This window comes from Mesoplodon densirostris, chromosome 9 (assembly GCF_025265405.1).
Source record: "Mesoplodon densirostris isolate mMesDen1 chromosome 9, mMesDen1 primary haplotype, whole genome shotgun sequence".
Taxonomy (NCBI): Eukaryota; Metazoa; Chordata; class Mammalia; order Artiodactyla; family Ziphiidae; genus Mesoplodon; species Mesoplodon densirostris.
The window spans coordinates 96528251-96554374 of record NC_082669.1 but is presented as its reverse complement, the minus strand read 5'-3'; the positions used below and the strand labels follow the sequence as shown (position 1 = coordinate 96554374).

Here is a 26124-nt window from a genome sequence, read left to right as displayed (position 1 = left end):
TTTTCATTTTTTCTGGATATATACCCAGGAGTGGAACTGCTGGATCATATGATAGTTCTATTTTTAGTTTTTTAAGGAAATTCCACACTGTTTTCCATAGTGGCTGCACCAATTTACATTCCTCATATTTCTTTCTTTAGAAAGATCTACAGCAAATATAATTAATTTTAAGATTTGATAAAATTAGCTGTATGAAATGACAGAGTGAACAGAACACCTAGATGGGCGTTTATTACCTTGACTATATTATTTGTATGATTGAAACAGTATGCAATAAAAATATTTAATTGGAATGACTGATAAAAGCTATGGCTGAAAGATTTTTTAGAAACAAGATATTCATGGTCTCAGCGTATCAAGCCACAGATTACTCATTGCAATGGGAAACAGAGAACCTTTACAATAGAGATGGTTTGTCAAATACTACCATAACCAAATGACCAAACAATATAATGGGACAAACTGATACATACCTCCTGATATGACACGCCGAGGCATATCACCTGAATAATTGCAGTATTCTTGCCAAAAATGTTTAACCTGAATCTAATAAAGAAAAACCAAATACCCTTTTCAAAACAGCTAAAAAAAGTCAATGTTGTAAAAGACCCTCTCCTCCCCCAAAAGACAGAGGAACTGTTTCAGAATGAAGGAAGCTAAAGAGATAATTAAATGTAATGTGTGATAATTAAATCCTGGGTTTAAAAAAAAGTTCTAAAAGTACATTTTCAGGGCAACTGAGACAATGTGAATATGGACTAAACATTAGAAAATATTGTTGGGAATTCCCTGGTGGTCCAGTGGTTAGGACTCCTCGCTCTCACTGCCAAAGGCCCAGGTTCAATCCCTGGTTGGGGAACTAAGATCCCACAAGCTGTGAGATACAGCCAAAAAAATTTAAAAAGGTAAACGTCTTTAAGTGTGATAATTGTATTGTGGTTAGGAAGGAAATATCCTTGTTCTTACCTGCTGAAATATTTAGTGATGAAGTGTCATGAATGTCTACGACCTACTTTCAAATAGTTAAGGAAGCAAACCAGTATATATACATATTAAAAAAATGAGATAAAGCAAATGTGCAAAATGTTGATAACTGATGAAGCTAGGTGAAAGGTATATGGGTTCATTACTTTTCTTTCAACTTTTATGAAGATTCAAAGTTTGTCAAAATAAGTTGGGAAAACAATAGACAAATACTTAGAAAAGACTAGATTGTGTATGACTGCTTTTATAAATAGCTCAGCTAAAGCTCAGACAGCTATATTTAAACATCACTAATTTATCAAAACTAAAACACTAATAACTAGGAAGAAGGTACTCACCTCTTTTTCATTTCCTAATTCCACCAAACTAATTAACTCAGTAAAAACAACATATTAAGATCCTATATTTATTTAGTGTTGTTGAGGAATAGATGAATCTACCTTTTTTTTTTTTTTTTTTTTTTTTTTGTGGTATGTGGGCCTCCCACTGCTGTGGCTTCTCCCGTTGCGGAGCACAGGCTCCGGACGCGCAGGCTCAGCGGCCATGGCTCACGGGCCCAGCCGCTCCGCGGCATGTGGGATCCTCCCAGACCGGGGCACGAACCCGCGTTCTCTGCATCGGCAAGCGGACTCTCAACCACTGCGCCACCAGGGAAGCCCGATGAATCTACCTTTAAATGCTAAAACTTTTTTAAACAAGCCATCTAAAATCTCTTTCAATCTCCTTTGCTTTGCTGAAGAGCACATGCTGCATAAAACAGCCTCTCTCCACGCCCCAGGGAACAGTGCTGAGTCAGGCGGCGTGGGCCTTGAGTGCTAGCCTCTCCCCGTCGTATTTATTACACAAACAGCATTTCTGGTCAGTCTTTTAAGTAGCATACGTGCAGCTGCAATCCTTCCTTCTTCTCCCTCCCACACACTTCTCCACTGCCCTAACTTTTGACCCCCAGTCTGCTGTAATTTTGGAAGAAATGATGGGAAAACAAAATAAAGAAGCTTAGTAAATCCCAAAGCGTAACTAATTCCAAATTAGCTAATATCTCTGTCCTGCAGAAGGCTTCACACTTCAGAGGTTTCTAAGATGCTTTGAATCTGTGCCCCAAGCTCTTTTTGATTATTTCTGTGTTCATGCCTGTGTTCCACGTGATAAAGTTTACCATATGCCTCACCAGTGGAGCAAGTCAGTATTACTATATCTTGGACCAGTTAATTATTCATTCACATCCCTCTAAGAATGCTATTTATTAACAGGATGCTTTCCAGCTAAGGCTTGATATTTATAAGTGGTAGGCAGTAGATTAATTTCAAAATACAATAACAATGACAAAGCCTTTTATAAATGCTTTAAAAGCCATGGAAATTTTATTATAAGATTAAGGGAAAAAACCCCATAACACCATAGAACTAAGTGTTAATTTTCTGCCACTACCTGAGTCAAGACTCTTTCCCCTCTCAGCAGTCTCTTCTATATATCAGGCTGAAATAATTTTTGGCTGGAAACGGGAAAACGGACTTTCAGATGAGGTAGTCACGTGCACATAAATACTATCGGGCAAGAAATAGAGTGGTGATTGGGTAAATTCTTTTTCTCTAACTGCAGCCATCCTATTAACTATATGAGAAATACAGGCAGATGATTTATTTGAAAAGTTCCACAGATATTTTAAGGAACAAATGCAAGTGATTATTTTGTCATTTACATGCAGAAAAGAAAAAATAATTTTAGTAAAGAGATGGCTTGACTTCAAAGAGCATTATCATAAAAAGTGTATTGTAGCTACAAAGAGAGAAAAAATTAGAATTTTCAGACCATGCCTTTAATTTAGCATTCCGAATAACACCCCTGGGGGAAAACCATCACTGTGGAAGGATTATTTGTTGAATTCCTGATAATATTGACTATATTCTAGATAAAATTTCAAGAGACTGACCACATATTTGTTTTTTCTAAAAAGTATTTATTTATTTATTTTTTACTAGTGAGGACGACACCAGGCAAAGAAGTTTACAGAAAAGAAGTCCATATATAAAGAAAGAAATAGCAAAATATCTTTTGGTCATAATTTAGAAAGAAACTATAAAAAGGAGACAGTTTTCCCCAATTCCTCTCTTCCTCAGAAGAGCATAAGCACGGGCTCTCAGTTCCGTGATATCCTCAGCAAGCCTCGGATACGTCTGACAAGAGCTTGTATGAAACTATAGCGAGATCGAACTTTTGAATACAATCCTTCAATGTCCAGAAGTTTCTTTTGTAGTGATTCTCCGAAAGCACTGATGGCATCAGCCTGAAGCTACAAGTAACGCAGGTGACATTTCATTATTAAGTAGTCTCAAATATTTCTTTTATTCTATGTCTTCCTATTTAAAATACCTTTGAATTTTTGTAATGTGGTCCTTTCCCAAGTGCCAAATTAACTCAACATTCACATTTTCCACCCTAGAATTTACTGGTATGATACTAATGTTTTTCCTTCTTTCCCTTGTTGTATAAATGTGTAAAACTTAAAATTTGCTTTCCAGATCATGATGCTTACCCTTGCTGAACTCTTACTATGTTCTACGCACTACCCTACGAGTCTCACACGTGAAGCCTCATTTAATTCTGACAAAATGCTTAGAGGTTGAATTATCATTCCCATTTCTGAGCTGAGGAAATGGAGGCTCAGAAGCTAAGTAAATTGTTCTGAGTCACGTAGCTAATAGGTGGCTATGCTAGAATTCAAACCAGGTCTTTGTATGCAAACTTGAAAACTATTATCTTACTAATGTACCAGGCTTTCCCTTTTTACTTTCAAAAAAAAAAAAAAAGAGTATGAGAATAGAACCTTACCTGGTCTATATCATGTTGGCTCACTACAGTCAGCCCACTTCTAAAATCCAGATTGCTTTCTGAAGCGAAGGAATCTAGAGATAAAGACACAGTCAAACCAGCTTTGCAGGTGTGTGTCTACTACACAATGGAAGAACCTGATGACAATGGACCACAGCGCCGTGAAAAGCATGGGTCAAGACTGAGAACTCTATTTCAGCTTTCAGTAAATGGAAGCCCCTAGGAAGCATTTCACTGTTCTAGGCCAGGGTTCTCAAGCTTTCCTTGTGTTTCTTGCCACCTAAGGGATCCAATACACGCTCATCAGTCACAGAAGTTCCCTCGAGCAACAAGAATCATGGCCTAGGCTGACCCATGTCCATTCTTCTGGAAAATTATTTGTGATCAGAGGACTCTGGACCTGGGTCAGCCATTAACTGCAAGAAGCTGAGGAGCAGCTGAAGGCAGCCTCTACAACGCTCTTGTGCTCCACACAATTTCCCATGGACAGAAGGGAAAATACAAAACATAGCTATGCCTAGTAACTAAGTAGCTCTTGATTACCTAGTCCACCCTTAGTAACCTGAACAGTAAAAAGTAGATTAAATGTAACTAGTTTTTTAAGGTGCTAAAATCTATAGGCATTTATGGTTCACTAATTTTCAGAATAAAGTTTACCTTGTAGTCTTCTGCTTTTAAATAAGGTCCTGGAGGCAAATAAGGAGTCTTGAGAATCCGTGGGTGTGCAATGTAACAAGTAGTACTCCAGATGGCGCCAGAGAATAAACAGGCAGGTCTCTATGATAACTACAGAGGAGAGCTCAGATTAAAGGAAAACAATCTCATCATATGATTTTGCAAAACAGTTTCTGAGCAGGAGGGAAAAGAAGAGACTGCACCATTCAGTGATGTACCACAGCCTCAGTCTAATAAACCAGATGTAAGGTCTCTCCGGAAAGCAGCAAGATGTGCTAAGAGGAAGGAGGTGGAAACTGTGGGATGCTGTGCCAGCATAGCCTTCAGTGTCCTTGTCTCCTGTCTGGACAGAAAGTGTCTGGGTATATTATGAGGATTACTAGTTACTCTAAAAGGTAAGAAAAATATTTTCAATTTAGAAATATATCACACATTTAACTAGAAAACAACTAACAGTAATTATGTCCCTTTCCACATGATTTTGATACCCAAATAATGTGAAAATAAGTAAACAGTTCCCACATTTGAAAATTCTCTTAAAGGTCACCCTTCAAGCCCCACTATGATCCATTAAGGATACAAGAACAAAGCGAGAGCAGCTTAGCTCGATTGTTGATCAGCTTCACCAAACGGCGTCTCGCTAGAACATATTTCTGGGTAGTGGAGATTTTATCAACACCAGTAGGCATCACAGACTGACACAACTAAGAAAAAAAATAAACACAGTATTAAGAATGACATATATTGTAACAAAAATTTAATGAAAATCTATATATACTATAAGTAGTCACTTGTGATATGTACTGTGAAAAACATTCAAATAAATTTAAACATCCTTGCAGACAAGAGTTAATTATCTAATTAGGAAGCTAGTAATTTTAAAAAACGAGAGCCAAAGAAGCAGTTGAATTCACAAATGAACGTTCATCTGCTGCTTTTTGAAAGTCCAGTCCCTGAAACAGACATTTCCAATCTGCTGATGGGCCAACCAATCCTGAATTTCTTGTCAAATTAAAACAAAACAAAACAGTGGGATTTCCAAGCAGTAAGTGTCACAATGCCGTGTGGAGAATTTCTATAACAGCTGTCAGGTATCTTCTGAAGAAAATGTGAATTAGACTTGTAGAGCGTAATAAATATAAGATCATCAACCAGAACCTCCCCTGGTCCCTTCTCCATCTGGCACACCTGCAGGCACAATGGGTCAACGTAACGTGCAGACCCTGGGTTTGGCGGCAGGTGTTCTGCAGTGGGACTGGGGGAGTGCCACATGCTTGTCTGTGATGCTGCAGCTCCTCCCGTGCGTACTAGCATCACCCATGAGCTGTGCACGACGGGGAAGGACTGCCGGGTGTAAACCACCCAATTTCAGGGATTACCTGAACCCAGTCAATGACACCTGCCTCAACCTGTACTTGCTAGCTGTGTGGCTTTGGATAAGTTAGTCAATCTTTCAGTGCCTCAGCTTCCTCATCTGAGAAATGGGAGACCCAACAATATCTGCCTAAGGTATTCAGGTAGAATATGTAGCTCAAGGCTTGGCACATCATAAACTCTCAATAAATGTCCCCTAGAATTATAAGAATGGTAAAAGGGAGTAGGCTCTGACTACTCTTAAGAGTGACATGGTGTTTTTCAGAAAACCTGGTGTGAACCAGGAATGGCAAAATGGCTCAACGTGCAGGCTGCCACAAAAGACACCACGAAGCTTCAGCACTGGCCAAGGGAAGCCTTATAGCTCAGCTGTGCCAAATGGAAAGAAAGGCAGGCTACTTAGAGAGCAGGCCCAGTAACTCAGCATCTTTAGTAACAGTAAGTGCCAGGGTATGATTCTGGATCATTGAGAGAAGGCAGTCAAGTCTGATATGCCATCTCATTTGTCCGAAAAATTCACTTAACAGATATTGAAAATGCTGAAGGAACAGAGACATCTTACCTAAGGAATCACTTCCAACTGAAAAAGCATCTGACCTAAGTTTCTCAGCACAGATTTTTAGAGTATAAATTACCAAACTCTTTATTCAAAGGCCAGCTGCCGAAATTTCTACTGAATAGCAGGTGGTTTTCTTGAACAGGTGCAACTTCCTGTCACTCATTCAAGAGTTTCTATGCTCATGAGGTGTGCTGCTTAGGTGAGGAACTCTTCTTCAAGCCACACAGAGCTCTGAGTCATTGTAATTCCTTTCATCTCACTGCATGCATCATCTTTACCTACAAGTCTGACACCAGACCCCTTGTCCTTATCGGTAAAAACAATGGCTTCTCAAAAGTCTCCATCGTTTGGGACTTCGCTGGTGGTCCAGTGGTAAAGAATCTGCCTCACAATGCTGGGGGTGCAGGTTCCATCCCTGGTCAGGGAACTAGGATCCCACACGCCGCGGGGCAGCTGAGCCCGCACGCCAAAACTGCTGAGCTCGTGCGCCTCAACTGGAGAGCCTGCATGCTGCAAACTGCAGAGCCCAGGCGCTCTGGAGCCCACGAGCCACAACTAGAGAGAGAAGGCCTGCAGGCCACAATGAGAGAGGCCCGCACACCACAACGAAGAGCCCGAGTGCCGTAACTAAGACCCGACGCAGCCAAAAATAAATAAAATAAATAAATAATAAAATAAATCTTAAAAATATAAAAGTATCTACCGCTCATTATAAGATTTATACCTCTTTTATCTCATCTGGGGGAAGTTGTTCCACGTTCTGTAGCTTGTTGACACTCCGTCGATGACTGTCATAATAGCTGAAGAAATCATTAGCGCTCTGTTTCAGCAGGTAGACAATAATGCCCAAACCAGGTAGGCGCCAGTATGGAATCACTGGAGCTTGGGTATCTAATAGAGTTGATAAAAAACAATGTTCTACTTATAGCCATTTTATATGAATCTCAAGTGACCTGTTTTTTTTTTTTTAAAAAAAGGAAAGCCCAGGAATTTAAGGGCATGTAAACTATTATTAAAACCAGTCCAAGACTACTTTTAAATACCATTGACAGTTCAAAGGAGTGGTTAGGAGCTACTGTAATGAGGTAGGTACATAATGCTGGAGCCTTGAGACAATAAGGAAATCTGGCTGATGGACACTGAGACAGCTTACCCTTTACTGGGTGAAGACCTCTTTGAGAACTCTAGAAGTTATAAACCTTTACACCCGTCTCTCCACCACCCCCCACCCCGTGCACACAAGTACAGTTTATAGTTTCCTGACCCCAGGTGAATAACTCCTGCCTTGCCCTGTGGCTCTACTTATATGGACTCATTTCCAGTCTGCATCTTTCTGGTTGCTGAGTTCCCAGATCAAAGTTATTCTTACAAAGAGACAAGGAGAACACTAACAAATAGTTAAAAAATAGATAATTAAATTTAAAGTTTAGTAAGTCTTCTACCACAGTAACTCCATTTGGATAGCAAAACAAAATGATCTGCCTTTTACTTGACGACTTTCTGATGAAGGTATAAAAGAAAAACGTGATGTTGGAAAAGCTGTTTGCAGAGGGAAGAAAAACAAGGCGAGCAATAATGTTCCTATTCTATTGATAGAGACGGTTTGTGTGGTGCAAGTAAAGCAATTTCCCCTTGTGACTGAGGAATTTCTTTGAGAAACACCTTGGTAATTTCAGGTTTAATATGCAGATAATCTTTGTTTAGTGGCCCCAACTGCCATGAACACTGAAGGAGAGATCTACATTTGCTTCCTTCACTGCCACCCCCTTGAACTTGGCTCCAAAGTCCAATCTCATAGACCTTCATGTGGAGGGGAAAAGAGAAAAGAGTCCCTTGTCAGTGGATTCTGCCACCAAAAAAATATCCTATACTCATCTAATTTGCCAATTCTCCTTCACCAGTCTCAGTGAAGATACGACAATCTTTATGATACAGGTCATCACACAGAGCCTTCTTCTAGTGAAATTAGGTACGCTGGTCCCCAGACATTTGTGTGACCTCAACTTGGTAGGAAGCTATCCATAAATATGATGGTCTAATGCTGAGAGTATTCCAAATCACTTCAGGAGTTCTTATATACCAAGTTGCTTAAGACTAGAAAATATTAGAGCATTCAGAGGCACCAGACTTAGACATCAGATGAGGATGGCCCATGAGATATATAACTACAGAAACAGATTCTGCAGAAAAGACCATGAAGTCAAAGAAGTGGAAGTGCTACAGACAAGGGTTCCTTGATCACAAGTAATAGTAAATATACTAGAGGATAACAATAATACAGGAGCAATAATAAGAATAATAATAATAGCTAACATTGATGTCATGCCAAGCACCAGGCACTGTTCTAAAGCACTTTACACATATTAACACATTTAATCCTTACAATAATTCATCAGAGGGAGCTTGTTATTACTTCCACTTTATAGACAAGGAAACTGAGGCACAAAGAGATAAGTCATTTTTCTTAAGTCACTTGTAGCACTGGGATTTAATCCAGGCAGTTCATCATCAGTCTGTGCTCTTAACCACTAGGTTAAACTATGTCTCTATAACTAAATATTCTAGAACCTACCAGATACCTACCCATTCATATGTCTAGAATTGGCAGAGAAGAATATGCTTATTAACCCTTAAAAAAGTCTGAAGAAAAAGACCAATTTATAAGGTTTCATAAAGTTCATCTTTAAGTATTAAAGATCAAAAAATGACATGGTGTGCAAAAGATTGGCTCAAAATGATAAGAAACTAATGAAATTTTAATAATTATTAGTAATATTAATGTTTTGAAGAATAAATGACAAAATTACAATTTTGTTTGAAAAATCTTATGCTCAGGTTAAATTTGTTTTAAAAAGTTAGATTCAAAGGGGAAGAAAAGGATTGCCCTCTTGAGGCAGAGTTAGAGGTCTGCATCAAGCTACAGACCTACAGGGATTAGTAAACAGATTCATGCTCATTTACAAACTCCCAGACAGAAAGGGGGACACAGCAGGTTAAATGTCACGGCTACGTGGTAGGAAAACCACTCTTCTGAATGAAAAGGGGTCTTTGAGTAGGATTCCCAATCATTCCATGCCCCTCCAAGTGAAGAAGACCTCCTTTTTCCTATTTGCCGAGCCACCTGAACTAGCTACCTGAACTTTTCCCTCATGCCGGTGAGGCTGCACCTTCGTAGTCTAGTGATCTTCCTGGCAGCAAACTTTTTGAATATAGGAGAAAGCTAGAACTATGTAGAATTAATTTGCTTAACTAAGTCAAAGAAATTGTTTTATATATCCAGTTTGAATGATTTAAGCACTTTACTCTATAAAATATTACTATAAATCTTTATAGTTACTTCCTCAATTTCTTTAAGACATACTCTCACCCAAGCCTACTCCAAATGAATCACTGAATGACAGGTATTGTTAAGTAAAGGTATCTTATTAGGTTTTAAGAACTTCTGTTTCCAAATATGTCAAACTAAGACCATACCAGACAACAGCCCACTCCCTGCTCATGGCAGAAAATAAAAAACCTAGACATAACACAAAAAATAACTACCTAAAGTTACCAAAGTAAATAGAAGCAGACAGACGCTGGTAGGGAGAGTGCAGGCGCACTGGAAAGAGGGCAGATGGAACCTGTACAACTCTAAGCTCTCAGCTCATGGCCTTTGGCCTGGGGCTAAGTACACCCAGCAGTAGCACAAGCAACACAATGCAGAAGCAGGAGTGCTGATGAAAAAAGCACAGTCATTAACGCCTGACAAACCAAAAAAAGAGAAGCCGGGAAACCATGACCAGTGAAGAAAGTTTTAGGGGAATCCCAGAAGAGTAGACAGGGGATCCCTATAGCTACCCACATCACTAACTGAACCATGCACGTAACACACTCAAAACATCTCAGCTAAAGGCAAAAGACATAAACTGACGCAGCACCTGTCACCCAAGAATCAGTGTTCACAGGTCAAAATAGCCAAGGTAATTAAGCCAAAACAAAAGAAAAACACCATACAGGGAAAAAATAATGGAATCTAGAACCTTCAAACCTTTGTAATGTCCAGTATACAATTTTAAATACCCAACATATAAACAACTAAGAAAATGGAACACATTCTCGAGGGACAAGAAAACCAAGCAAGTCGAATCCCTGATAAACCAGATGTTGGTAACTAATGAATGAGCGTTTTAAAGTAGCTATTATAACTGAGGGAAAACAAACAATGAAAACATAGTTAATCTCAGTAGAGAAAATAGAAATGAGATAAGAGAATCAAACAAAAATTCTAAAACTGAAAAATACAATTTCTGAAATAAAAAAAATTCACTGGATATATTTTGCCAAATAGAGCTTATTGAGGAAAGAATAAGTGAACTTGAAGATAAAGCAACTGAAGTGGTCAAAAGGCACAAACTTCCAGTTTTAAGATAAATAAGCACTAGGGATGTAATGTACCATGCAATAAATATAATTCACACTGCTCTATGTCATGCATAAAAGTTGTTGGGAGAGTAAATCCTAAGGGTCCTCATCACAAGGAAAAAAATTTTTCCCCTTTTGTGTTGTATCTATATGAGATGATGGATATTCACTAAACTTACTGTGATAACCATTTCATGATGTATGTAAGTCAGATCATTATGCTGTACACCTTAAACTTATACAGTGCTGTATGTCAATTATATCTCAATAAAACTGGAAGAAAAAAATTCGTCTTCAATTATCTGTAAATATAGTTGCTAACGTAAAATTTACATATTCATATGATACCAAGATATAAACAAAAAATTACAAGGAGGAATGTTTGCAAAAAATAAATGATCTGCCCATTACATTTACCTTCAGGGCCTTGAAATCATGCTAACACACATAAACTGTAATGCAACTTTACATGAGATAGCAAATCAAATAATAAAAAAGTATAGCAAATGTTCTCATCCTATTTCTTATAAATAAAGAGCATTACAAAAAAAAACCATAGTATCAAACCATCTAATATATGTTTGAAGAGAATGGGGCTGAAAATATTTGAAGAAAAACAGTCAAAATTTCCCCAAAATTGATAAAACAAAGAAATGTATAGATAAAAAATTCTCAACAACACTAAACGGAATAAACACAAAGATGCCCACACCAAGGTACGTTAACAGTCAAACTGTTTAAAGAGGAAGAGCACATCTCAAGAGCAGCAACAGAAAAACAACACTTTACATATAGAGGAACAATATTCCCATCGATGACTGACTTCTCATTAGAAATCATGGAAGACAAAAGAAAGTGAAACCATATCTTTAAAGTACAGAAAGCACAAAACTACCAGCTCAGAATTCTATATCCAGCAGAATTATCCTGCAAGAATGAAGGCAAAATCAAGACATTTTCAATAAAAGAAAGTTAAGAGAATTCATCACTAACGGACCCGTACTTATATAAGAAATTTTTCAGCCTGAAGGGAAATAACACCACGTGGAAACTCTGATCATTGAGAAAGAATAAAGAGCATCAAATGTGTTTAATATCTAAATAAATGCAAAAGACTATTTTTTTCTTTTTTACCCTTTTGTTCTTTACTTATAAAGCAATAAATTGTTTGAAATAAAAATTATTGTCTAAGGGAATTTATAGTGTATGTAGATGTAATACATGTAACAATTGTAACATAAAAGAAGGGGGGAACGTGGGCCTATACAGCTGTAAGAGTTGTAAATTTTGAATGAAGCGGTACTCTATTAACAATAAATAGGCTGTGAAAAACTATGTCAACTCCTAAAAAAAAAAGATAATACAAAGAAGTGTAGGTAAAAACCCGATAGTAAAATTAAAATCAAATTCTATAAAACATTTTTTTAAAAGCAGGTAAGGAAAAATAAAAAAACAGAGAAAGGAGGTAGAAAGCAATTAATAAGTAGAAAACAATTAAATGATAGACCCAAATCCAATCGTATCAATAATTACACTAAATATTAAAGGACTAAACACATCACTAAAAGCAGAGATAGTCAAAATGGATTGAAGAAAAAAAAGACTCAACTCTCTGTGTACAAGAGATGCACTTTAAACATAAAAACATGGATAGGATGAAAATAAATGGACAGAAAGAAATAAACCATGTAAACCATAAGCATAAGATATTTTGAAAAAGAAGAACAAAGCTAGAGGATTTAAACCACCTGATTTCAAGGTGGTTTTTATTGTTGATATAAAGCTATTGAAGAATAAGTATATAAAGACAGTGTGTATAAAGTATATAAAGACAGTGTGGTATTAAGAGAAAGAAGAGACATACAGATTAATGGAACAGAATCGAGAGTCCAAAATAAACCCAAATTTATGTGGTCAATTGATTTTTGAGAAAAGGTATCAAAGTAATCCAAACAGAAAAAGATAATCTTTTCAACAAATGGTACTAAAACTGGACACAGGCTCATCACTAGTCATCAAGGAAATGCAAATTAAAATCACAGTGAGATATCACAACACAACCACTAGAATGGCTGACAAACCAAGCATTGGCAAGGATGTGGATCAGCTAGAACTCTTATACATGGCTGGTAGGAATGCAAAATGATTGTACTTTGTAAAACAGAATGGCAGTATCTTATTTAGTTAAACATACCACAGAAGCCAGCAATTGCATTCTTAGGTATCTAATCAAAAGATATGAAAACATTATGTCCACATAAAGATTTATATCCAAATATTCATAGTAGCATTATTCACAATAGCTAAAAATCTGGAAATAACCCAAATGTCTATCAACTAGTGAAGAGATATATTATGGTATATTTTTAATATGGAATACCAGCCAGAAATAAAAAGGAACAAAATAGTAATACACACATGGATGGATTTCAAAAACACTGAGCTAAATGAAAGAAGTCGAAACACGAAAAAGACTACATATTGTATGATTCCATTTATATAAAATTCTGGAAAAGGCAAAATAATAGACACCTTGACCAGGGGGTCAAAGGAAACAATCACATGCAAAGGGACAAGAAGAAACTTTTAAGGATGAGGGAATTATTCTATATTTTGGTTGTGGTAGTGGTTACACACTGCATAAAATTACAAAAGGTACTCAAACTGTACACCTAAGATGGGTGAATTTTGTTGTATGTAAATAAAAAACCTCAATAAAACATTTTTTCTTAATCCCACTTGCTAGGACATTTTATAATGGAGTTAGACAAACAAGAGTTCTTGGCATAACATATTTTTTCATAATATTATTCTATTAAATAGATATTTTATGTGATTAAGCAATTTTCAGAGAAAATAAGATCCTGAAGACGATGAAAATGTGACAAAATGATTCACAGAAATCTCAAACAAAAGGTTTCTTGAGATCACCACCAGTCCATCACAATACAACCACCAAGATCCAAACGGACTTTGGCTTTTGAATGTCCCATGGGACAAAAGCTTTAACCAATCCATAATCCGGCCTCATACTCCTAATCTTCCCCACTGGGTCACTAGGGAATCACAGGCTACATCAGCTTACTAAGTATCGAAATTTTACTTTGCTATGTTACAGAAATTTGGAGCTAAATACAAAACCCAACTGAGACACTAAATTCAGCTTAACATGATTTAACATACAAACTATCTATTTTCATACTTTTCACCTGGCTAGTTTACTCTCCAATCCTAGAGCCTTTTGGGTCTCACATGCTACATAAAACTATACTCTCCCCACATGGCTCTTCCAGATTCATCCTCAGAAAATCTTAAATTTCTCTATTCTTTCCAGTTCTCCAGCTGTATCCACAGGTCTGACAACAGTACCTCCTCATCACTCCGTCTTAAAGAAGTCGTTTTTAAAATTTCCCATTCATTACTGGTGGTAAAAAAAAAAAAAAAAAATGCATCTTACTGGGGCCAACTAGAGCTTGTCATAATCCTGGCAACTTAATTCCTCAAATACAGAAAGAAAGAACTAGCTAGCTCACCTTGCCGGGGCCCATCTCTATTAATGGTTTCTGACAGGCTAGGGGTGAAGAGACACACAGCATGCTGAAAGGTAGGGGAACTCTGTAACATGAGTGACTGGCAATATTCCATGACATTGGCACAAATCTACAAAGGAAGAACAAGCAGTAACAAAAATATTAGCTCCCCAAATGCCTCATATCATGGAAATCCAGATTTGAAGGAGAACAAAGTTATAGATCAGTTTGTAAAATTACAACAAAGTTACAAATCAATCTGTAAAATTACCCACATCTATTATTTTTCTCAAATATCTCCAAAAACATAAAAAGCTTAAAGAATAGTTCCACAACTCTCACTCCTCTTACCTGCTGCATGGCCAGTTCGATCTCATCTTTCTTGCTCACTCTATCCCCCTCCACATTATCATCTTGAAATTTAAACTGACGCAGTCTGTCGGAGCCACCAAAGCGACTTAGTAGTCCTAAGCACTGGCGCTAAGGAAAGAAAAGATACTTTCTTGTTCATATCTAGTTGTATATGTTTAAAGTTAGTGACCTATCTTTCTTGAGGGAGATGAAAAAGAAAAACTCAGTGGGGAGTGAAATCACTCTTTAAAGCATCTAATCTCTTACTTCCAACGGACCCAACTAAAGTTAGCAATATTAAAATGTACCTTTCTGCAAATGTATTTACTTGGCAGACAACTCATTAAAAGAATATTAATTCTTTTAGCAGTTAACCCCCACTAAAATCTAAGTGCTTGCCAAAGATTTTTTTATCACACCAAATAATTCCTTAGTAGATTCCCATTAAATAAATACTAATCAATAAACAATGAGAAGCAAAATGAGATGGCAAACAGAAGCAGATTCGTGATAATTTTGTCTACTGAGGCTCAAATTTAAAGGCTCTTACTCCTGTGGCTGCTTCTGGGGACTTCAAAAAGGAGTTGGGAACACAGAAGAAACCTTGGCAGATAAATCGCAAAGCTCATTTGTTTGAAATGTTGGTACTTTTCACCTGAGAATATAATTGTTCCTAAGGTTCTCAGTGGGAAAGGACAAGCTTTGCAAAATTGGCAGTATGTCCAGAATCAGAGATGTGGGTTCCAATAACAGGTACATGACTTTTTGCTATATGTCCTGGGACAAGTTACTTAACTTCCTCAAGCCTCTGTGTTCATATTTCTAGAGTGATAATAGCAATTCCTACCTTATAAGATTATTGTTAGGATTACCTGAGACATTGAATTGTATTTAAAGTGCTTAGTACAGTGTTCTGCACCTAGTAAGTGCACAATAAAAACACATTTAAAACATTGGTATTACACATACACACACTCACCCCTACATATATATATCCATATATATTATATAATATCTAACTTAAACTGATGTTAGTTTAAATAGTAAGTATGGATAAGGCAAAACATACTAAGGAGATTATAATATAAATTTAATTTGTCAAAATACTCTTTTTAAAACTTAAAACTGGCTGTTTGCTATTCTTACAAAAACAGATGCACTAACACATTTCCAGAGGCTACCTTATGAAAGATGCATCAAAAATATTTTTTTCTCCCCACCAATGAAAAAAGTTAGAAGGCTTAAAAAAACAAAACAAAACAAAACAGAGTATTTTGGCTTGGTTAGAGAGAGTACAAGCCTTTCTGGAGTGCTATTTGACAATGACTCAAAATGTACTACTTGTTTACCCATGCACCCAGTGATAACAATTATGCTGATGGCAGCATTTTTCTTTTGGAAACTTGAAAAACAGCTCATGAAAAGAGGACTGGTTAAGAAAATTACTGTATCAAAAACAATGGAATATAAATTCTACTATATAAATATAATTCTTCTGCAGCCAAAAAAAAGTGAAGGTGCTCAAATCAAAGCAGGCCAGGAGGCTCCCAGAAAGACTGTGATAAAATATCTAATTGATAAGCTATCTACTCTGTTTGAATATATTGAAAAGAGATTACATAACTGGAGGAGAGTTTGGGAATAAATTAGAAATAAGTACATAAAACCAAGCAAATAAAAAAAAGAAACAATTACTCTAGGAAAAAGTGTTGTATAGAAAAGTAACATATGGTCCATCCATGGCTTATTCATAAATGACATTTCATAGTAATAATAATATAACACTAAATATTAATCTAATCGAAATTATGATACAATTAGAGTTGGGGGTGGGGACACATTACGAGAGAGGTACATATTGTATGACAGAAGAACAGGAGTAAAGAGATCTAAATTCCCATCCTTCTCGATGGAAGGTCAATAGATGACTCTTAAAATTGGAAAATCAAGTAGTAGTAACATAAGCATATTATTTAGAGATATGAAAGAATCAATTAAAACCGTTGCTGGGTTTACCCAAATTCAGGGAGCAGAATGGGGAGGATCAGTGAGAGGACTGTTGTATTTTGTTACAAGTCTTACAGCTGCTCTTTAAAGAAGTAAAAAAATTTTTTTAATTTAAAAAATAAAAATAAAAAAGAAGTAAGAAAGAATCAGTTACCTGGAATCTTCCAATATGTCCCTGTAGCTCCATTAGAGATCCTTCATTTACATCAACATCAAGTTCACTTAGTATACCTATAAAATTTGGAATGCCTTTAAATGTAGTGTTATAATCAAAAATATAAAAACATTAAAAAACCAGGAATGGCAGTTTTATTATTTTATATTTATATATGTATAAATATATATATATTTTTATATATGCATAAATAGACACAGACTCTGCCATGAAGGAGGTTTGAGAAATACGACTTTACAAAGATTGTGTACCACCACACAATATGTAAGTGTACCACACCACATATTCAGTCATATGCAAGCTAAATCTAGATTGAATCAGTAATTCAAAAAGGCACTTCAAAGTTTTCGAGAAAAATCTACTTTTTATTTATAAACATAAAAGTTAAAATTTTCTAAACTCAGCAGTAAATTACTTTCTCATGTAACAGTTCAGAATATAAAACACTAAGAACGAAATGCATTTTTTTTCTTTTATCTCTTCTATGTATTGTACCATTTGAGTTTTTTTCTTTTCCCTTAGGCAAAGTACCATTTACACATACACAAAAAAGTTGCCATTCAATTTCTCAGTTTGGACCCATTATGAAATCCCTAAAGCTGATCAACCTTTTATAGTACCATGGACTCCCTTTATTGCTATTGAGCGCTCCAAGCAAACCCATGGGTCATTCTCTCCACTGGTGTGTTTCTTTGTTCCATGACTGTAGCCATGAGGAGAACCCAGCTGATCCGGTCCCAGCCACCCTAACTATCCATGTGTTTTCACAATCCCTTTAATCCATTTCTTACTTCCAAGCATACACTCCATAGCACATAACCCGGAACCTTATCCTTTGCTCCTTATAATGACAAGCCTTCCTCCTTTTAGATTTCTCAGCCCATCAACCTCTACACAAACCTACAGAAAATACTCATATCACTTGGCACATGCTGGCTTGTTACCTCACCTGCGCCTCATTGCTCCACTAGCTCCTTTCCCTTTCCCACCTCCACCTCCGCGGAGAGTAGGCTCCCAGAATCACTTTATTTAATTACTCTCTAAAATTTACCCTACCGCAGAGGATTTTTCCACACTATCTAAAAATGTGTTCAGGTCTCCCTTGTACTCCAAAACAAAACAAAACCAAGTAAAACCCTGGTTAATATCAAATTCTTGAAATATTTTTTTCTCCATTTGTTGCTTGTGATTCTTATGCCCTCCTTTTCCATCTTAACTCCTTGAAAGCTGGAGTTTGCACTTAACACTACCATGGAACTTTGGCTTTTTCCTGTTTGTCCTTAACCTTTCTGATCTCTGCAGCCTGTGTTGCTGTTCACCAGTTCATTCATTCCTCCTGCACACCAACTGCTGCCTCTATTTTAAAAAACTAGCAATTCTCAGATTCTTTTTTCTTTTGGCAGCACCGAGTGGCATGCGGAGCTTCCCCAACCAGGGATCGAACCCGAGTCCCCTGCAGTGGAAGCACAGCCTTAACCACTGGACCACCAGGAAGTCCAATTCTCAGATTCTTAAGACCTTTCCGCTACATGCCACCTGAGTGCTGTGGACCATATATATCATCCTCAACTCCAAAACACTTTACAGAATATCTGTGGGTCACAGATAAAAAATTAACCTGATGATAAGCAGTTGAGGAGGTACAACATATCTGGTACTGGGCTAAGCATTTAAGACAAAACCATATGGTAAAATTACAGGATAATACAAAACCATATGTAATCAAGGGCTGAACTGGGCAGAGTAGGGTTAAGAGGAGTATAAATTATTATTATTATTATTTTTTTGGCGGTACGCGGGCCTCTCACTGTTGTGGCCTCTCCCGTTGTGGAGCACAGGCTCCGGACCCGCAGGCTCAGCGGCCATAGCTCACGGGCCCAGCCGCTCCGCGGCATGTGGGACCCTCCCGGACCAGGGTACAAACCCGCGTCCCCTGCATCGGCAGGCGGACTCTCAACCACTGTGCCACCAGGGGAAGCCCCGTATAAATTATTTTTTAAAGTTATTTTTAAAAATTAGGAGGGTAATTTGGCATTATCTTTTAAAATTATTTTAAAGTGTGTGTGTGTATGTATACATACACACACGTATGTAATGATGGTATATATGTATAAATATACATATATATATATATATATATATATATATGTATATTTATATCTGACCAAGCACTGCCAGGAACTTAGCAAGCCTACCAGCTCATATATACAAAAATGTATATGTATATGTATACACACACACACACACACACACACAGAGTTATTAAATGCCAAACAGTTTGACATTTTTAAAAAGATCGGAAACAGTCAATGTGTCATAGGGGTCTGGGTAACCACCTCACAATTGGAAAACTATTCCACCAATTAAAGAGTCAGGTAGGAACTATACATGCCGATGAGAAAAAATCCCCAAGACATAACGTGGGGAAAAAATTACAGAGCAGTGTGTATGGTATTTCATTTGTATAGGGAGGAAAAAATGTTTACACCATATGCAGAGAAACTGCTAGAAAATCAAAGTATAAATTGATAATTGGTTCCTTTTAGGGAGCAGGAATTGCTGGTCAGGGTGCTTTATTCTTTTATTTTGTTTGAATATATCATGAGCATGTTAAAATAAACTGTGCCTTTCTGAAGAAAACTTTAATACAGTGACAGGGTTAAATGCTGCTATTAGCAAAATACAGAATATTTCAAGTAATTTTAAAAAGTAACAAAAGGAAAATTCATCAATAAAATCACCTTGGCAGAGGATCTGATAAAAGGTAAATTTTCTCTGTACTAACTCAGGACTTCTGGATTAAGATGGCAGAGTGAAGTAGTATCATAGAATGTCCCTTCTATAATCAACCTACAGATAAATGAAATTCACCAAAAAGGGAAAGGGGCCAACTTTCACCATAAATACTAAAGCATGGTGGTGGTTAAGGGAAAAAAAAAGGGGGGGGGGGAGAAGAAGAAAACTCCAGGGGAGTAAGTAGCATAATTCAACTCATGACCCTCATCCCACCCCTCAGAAGCAGTACAGAGAAAAGAAGATAAGCCAACAAACTCTTGCAAATTCTCATAGAGACCCCACAATTTGCGAAGAAGCACATTCGGGTGATTAAGTAAATTAAGTAATCAGGAGAACTAGTAATTAGGAGAAACCAACGTAAAAACCATTTGGAGAAGAACCACTACATAGCACTATGGGACCTTAGTAAAGGCAAGAAGGGTGGCCTGTCTTGGTTATCACCTCAGGACACTGGAATGAAGTGGGGAAATGAACATAATAAGCACACAGGACTAAGACACTCCAAGGCTGGGTGAAGTTGACCCTGGGATCTCCTCAGAATGAGCACAGGCTCTAAGTACCGTAATATGCACTGCACTCCGCCCTGCCAAACTCTCTCCTCCCAACACAAAGGGCTCAGGCACTGAGGCATGCCCAGAGAGGAAAAAATATTGCGGGTGTTGGGGCAGAATCAGAAGTTGGCCTCAGACTTCTCCACAGCAATATAAAGATGGAGGTAGTATAGGCTAGTAGTTAAGCACACAGACTCAGAAGCCACACTGCATGAAAAACCCTACAGTATTATTTGTGTGACTTTGGACAAGTTAACCTCTCTGTGCCTCAGTTTCCTCATTTGTAAAAAATATGACATTATTATTAATAGTAGGCCATGCTGTCATTCAAGAATAAAGGCAACCTTTAGATGTTTGTAAACATTAGAGAGTTCAGGGAAGATTATATACTTTTTCTTAGGGGAGGGGACCTCAATATGAATTAAAAACACCAAGAGATAAATCAAAAGAAAGAACTCAGAAATGGTGAAGTTATAGGAGGAAAAAAAAGAATTGGTGTTTTTCTGTGAATCCATGTAAATATACAAGTAAAACTAAATAGCTGAAGTTATTATGGTTGCAGGACTGAATATAAATAATATTTACTCAACAAAGTAAAAATAATACAAGCAAACAACATGAGGGTGGAAGAAGGATTGTAAAATAACTCATTACTTCATCTTTCACATCAGGAGTTAGTTGATTCTCTCTAAAAAAATTTTTTTTTTTTTTGCGATACGTGGGCCTCTCACTGTTGTGGCCTCTCCCGTTGCGGAGCACAGGCTCCGGACGCGCAGGCTCAGCGGCCATGGCTCACAGGCCCAGCCGCTCCGTGGCATGTGGGATCTTCCCGGACCGGGGCACGAACCCGTGTCCCCTGCATCGGCAGGCGGACTCTCAACCACTGCGCCACCAGGGAAGCCCCCTGTCTAAAATTTATATGTAGTAAAAAAAAAAACTTTTTTAATGACCAAAATATCTTAGTAATTTAGCATAATCTTTTTTTCTTCTTAATCATAGTGATCTTTTAAGAACTAATATCTCTTGTACACTTGTAGTAAAGAAACATTTGTCTGGAATTCATCAATGTCTTCAGTTTCTCTTCAATTAGTTTTTCATCCGTAAAGTTCACGTAAAATTAAATAGTTGTTTTCTAAAACTGAATGTAAAAGGTATCCCATTCTCGTAAATTACCTCTGTATGTCTGTTTCTCTCCACCGCCCCTCCCCCCACCAATACATACATATACATAGAGCAATGTTTGAAAAGCTACTTATCAATGTTAACATTTGATAATTTCTAGATAGTAGGATTTGAGTGTTAATTATTTTCTTGAACTTTTTAAATTTTTTACACTGACCATATATCACTTTTATAAACATATTACTTCAAATAAATGCAGTTAAGGGGACTTCCCTGGTGGTCTAGTGGTTAAAAATCCACCTTCCGATGCAGGGGACGCAGCTTCAGTCCCTGGTCGGGGAACTAAGATCCCACATGCCGCGGGGCAACTAAGCCCGCGTGCTGCAGCAGAGGATCCCACATACCGCAACAAAGATCCTGCGTGCCACGACTAAGACCCAGCACAGCCAAAAATAAAATAACTAAATAAATATTTTTTAAAAAGGCAGTTAACTCTGTTAGTTCCAATCACAAATAAGTCATATATAGCTGCAAAGTAATAATAACCTCATTCTATTAAGTGTATGTCAGTCTGTAAAGCACTGGTAAAAATCCAGTCAACATAATCAACTCACCAGGAAGTGCTGCTTTACTTATAATTCCTGTCAGCAGAGCCAATTCCTGCAAAGACCCAGCACTAACATCCTGACAGCGCAAGATTGCTTGTATGGTATCAGAATGAGAAATGAGAAACTGCAACACCTAAGATGAAGAAAAGGAGGGGAAATGGAAGAACAGAGGTGGAAGAGTAGAAAATTTTATTATAAATGTATATCCACCTGTTAAATAACATTGAAGCAAGTAATTGAATGTAATGAAGAATATTAGATAAGCAGTTGTCTTTTGCATTTACGTAGTTTATTTCTTCAAGAAGCAAACATCTAACTAAATTTCATAAGAAAGCTAAAGATAAGGATTATTTCAAAGTTTAGAGATTAATACACTTAGAAGCTACTATAGAAGAGTATAATATAACTTGGAACTACTGTATGAAAACTATTATTTGACCCCTATTTTTTTTTATTTTTGTCTAAATGGAACTAGAACATGAATTTAAAATGAGTGTGTTCCAAAATGACTTACTGGGACTTCCCTGGTGACTCAGTAGTTAAGAATCCGCCTGCCAATGCAGGGGACAGAGGTTCGAGCCCTGGTCCGGGAAGATCCCACATGCCGCAGAGCGACTAAGCCCATGTGCCACAACTACTGAGCCTGCGCTCTAAGGCCCACGAGCTACAACTACTGAGCCCACGTGCCACAACTGCTGAAGCCCATGCGCCTAAAGCCCGTGCTCTGCAACGAGAAGCCACTGCAACGAGAAGCCCCCGCTCGCCACAACTAGAGAAAGCCTGCGCGCAGCAACGAAGACACAATGCAGCCAAAAATAAATAAATAAATTTATTTATTTAAAAAAAAATGACTTACTGAATTCAAGTTTGCTCTGTGAAAGTCTGACTAGTGTGACATGGGGGCAATCACATAAAAGCTTTTGTCTAACTCTCCTTTTGATATGATGAAAATAAACGAGATACAAATCTTGACCTCTAAACTCTGCCCTTTCAGCTTAGCATTTTACAGTGTACCAGTAGAGAAGACTACTCATTTTCACATTCAAACATCTTCTTAACTAGATTATAGATGCCCTGAAGGCAGGGACTACACCACAACTGGCTGAACATTTGAATCTCTCAGGAACTGTGCCCCTTTTATTTTTTAATACAGATTCCTGGCCTCAGCCCATCATTGTTGGACATGAAACGCAGTAATCTGTATTTTTTAAAGAAGCTACTCAGGTAATTCCTCTATGCTCAGTATAAGACTGGCCTTGTATCACAATCTCCCACTTCTATTAAAAAACCTTAATCTCGAGAAAGAAGAAGACGAAGTTTTTGGGTGTTAAGGAACTGACTCAAAGGCCGCATATGAAAGGGGTAGAATGTCACTTAGACTAATGCAATATAAAATCAGGTAGCACACTAGAAACAGCAGCATTCTATCTTGGGAAGGTACGCCTGAAGACTGATGTCAGGGAAAGCAGATAAAATCACCATAAATTATTAGGATGTGTCCTAATTCCTGAGGGTATCATAATAATAGAGCAACACAATAAAAAACTGCAGATTCTTAGTAATAAGCCTAATTAATCAGTGAAAGGTTAAATTGTATATTGCATTATTACTCTAAGAAACAAACATATTTTTGAAGATTTCACTGAAAAGCAATGAAAATAAAACTAATTTATGGTGTTTGAAGGAAAAATATTTTATTAGAAACTCACTTATTTAAATTACTCATTCTCTAAACATCACAACTAAATGTGGCATCATCATATATCTTTTGTATTTTCTGCAAGGTCTAATAAAAGGAGCAGCATTCTCTAATAAATACCTGGTTAAATTACATTTTAGAAGCCAGCTTATTTCTATCACAATAACTGCTTCCTTTTGCAGAACAACAAATTTAGATCTCTTGCCTTCTATCTCACTATTCTATTAATTAGCTGTGGCGTTTCATTCAAACAAGAGTACAAAAACAGGCCAATAAAGTTCAGAGCAAAGTGCAAGGGGTCTATTTTCAATACCCAGCTCTGCCATAAACAGAACAATTAAGGTAAATTCACGTTAAGTGTTCTATGCCTAGGGCTTCTGCATTTGTAAAATAAAGATTTTGATGATTTCTACACCAAGGATTCCTCTTACCTGCCCTGCTGCCTGCAAGTGCTGGGCCATACTAGACGTGAGGATGACCTGGCACAAGCGGAGAGCTGGAAGCAGAATCTGGCGGTACCGGTCCACTGGAGTAGGGATGAACACTGGGGCATCTCTCAGGCCAAACATGCTTGATTCGCATCCAGTGAACAAGGAGAGAGCAACAGTCCAACAGTTAAAACAGTCCCCAACCATCTCCACGGCAAACAATCACAGGTGGCTAATTCAGATGTGAAGCTACTAATGAGGACACTGTATCCCAGAGGTACAGTTAGTGAAAACAGTTATCTGAATTTTTTTAAATCTTCGTAAAGAATAATTGCATTAATTTGAAAAGATGGTGCTAAAATTCCCCAAACATACTTATTCTACTCTAAATGTTCCCTTGGGCCACAGAGACTATGTGTGAGAAACAGACAGAAACAAAAGTTACTCTCCCCAAATTTCCCTCTTGTACACCCAAAGCCAAAAATGAATCTACATTGTCCATTATATAAAATAAAACAAGATTTTAAAAATTAAAATGAGATTGTAAAATCACTTGACCTTTAAGATGAGGTCTCAGAGCACTGTATTCATAAACTCTTATTTATTGTAAATATTTCTATTTAAATTTTTGAGCAAAAAAAATGGTTGCCTGTTGAAGAGAAGAGAATGAAAGCAGAATATGGAAATAAAAAGAAATAACAGAAAGGTTTTCCAAAGACAGGCAGTAATAATGTGTCATGAACTGAGGAACACAATTTACTCAATCCTCTTCACCTAAGGTGAAAGTAACAATTCGCGTGTTTAAAACCTTAGAAAGTTATACTAAAAAAATTTTCTTTTCTAGAAGTAAAATACTTCTATAGTTAAGCCTGAAAAACTCAAACATACAATTTGGCAATGGATCTTTTGAGGAAAATTACTCAAACTGACCTAAATGTTATTTAACAGTAGGAGAGTATGCTATAGGCCCTAACAACACTGAAGCCATGTAGACAAAAAAGAAAAAATTCATATTCAAACTCAACTGAGAAATCTGCTAGAAAGTTTGAAACTTAAAATCATTTCACTTGAAGCTTTCAAATTAGCAAGCAGTTGGTAAAATGTTAAAATGAGAAAAATATAAAATACTATTCAAGTCATCAAGAAAAGAAAATCCACAACAAATTATAATTTCGTTACAATATTCTAAAAGACCAGTATAACCGAAAACATGTACTTCTACTAAACAGAACAATAAAGTTGGGAAGAAAAACGTCTAACAAAATGCTCTCCCATTTCCCTCTTACGTTACTGCTCTAAAATGGAAAGCACTAGGTCCCTACCCACTTTTACCCTTATTAGCAATTTTCATTTATTAGTTAATGGCAGGGGTATATGACCAAACAAAACCATCAAGATGAGAGTACTGCTCCAACAGAATTATAAACGGCAAAATTGTGTTTGAAATTTTTTTCTTCCTTAATAATCCTTTACTGGTAACTTTAAAAAAAGAGGCGGTGCGGGGGTGGTGAGGATGGTGGTGTGATGAATTGGGCAATTGGGATTGACATGTATACACTGATGTGTATAAAATAGATGACTAATAAGAACCTGCTGTATAAAAAATAAATAAAATTAAATTAAAAAAATTTTAAAAGCCATTAAAAAAAAAAAGAAATTGATATGGATGCTTACCCCTGTGGGTCCATTTCTGGGCGCATGTCATAGACTTGGCATTGTGCCAGCCTCACAATCACCCCAGACCTCAGCAGCTCTAAAGCGCCCTGTTGTATCTTCGCTACTCTTGTGAGAAATGCCTAAGAAGTTATGAAACAAAAGTCATCAGTACAGAGATCAGAGCCAAGGGTCTCACATTAAAATGAGACTTTCTCATAGCACATTTCTGATCTGTAATCATTGGTGAAGAGAAATTCTGAGCTAGCTAGGAAGGGGTATATTATACCACCTTAACCATAGGATTTTTATGAGGAGTAAATGGCACAGCGTATCTGAAGTGCTACATACGCCTTGCATGGATTAAGCATTCAACTCA

The 26124-nt window shown here is 37.1% G+C and overlaps 1 protein-coding gene across 1 annotated transcript in view; it reads right to left on the bottom strand.

Moving 5' to 3' along the window:
• Positions 1-2920: 2920 nt before the first annotated feature.
• Positions 2921-26124, bottom strand: part of NUP205 (nucleoporin 205) — an 81619-nt gene continuing 58415 nt past the window's right edge. Inside the window, exons 33-43 of the mRNA XM_060107911.1 lie at positions 25767-25888; positions 24096-24234; positions 21972-22098; positions 16868-16944; positions 14707-14835; positions 14359-14485; positions 7146-7312; positions 5069-5192; positions 4471-4599; positions 3814-3887; positions 2921-3274 (exon numbers count right to left, since the gene is read on the bottom strand). Of these exons, the coding sequence (XP_059963894.1) occupies positions 3122-3274; positions 3814-3887; positions 4471-4599; positions 5069-5192; positions 7146-7312; positions 14359-14485; positions 14707-14835; positions 16868-16944; positions 21972-22098; positions 24096-24234; positions 25767-25888 (1368 nt within the window). The 3' untranslated portion in view covers positions 2921-3121. The remainder of the gene's footprint in view (positions 3275-3813; positions 3888-4470; positions 4600-5068; positions 5193-7145; positions 7313-14358; positions 14486-14706; positions 14836-16867; positions 16945-21971; positions 22099-24095; positions 24235-25766; positions 25889-26124) is intronic.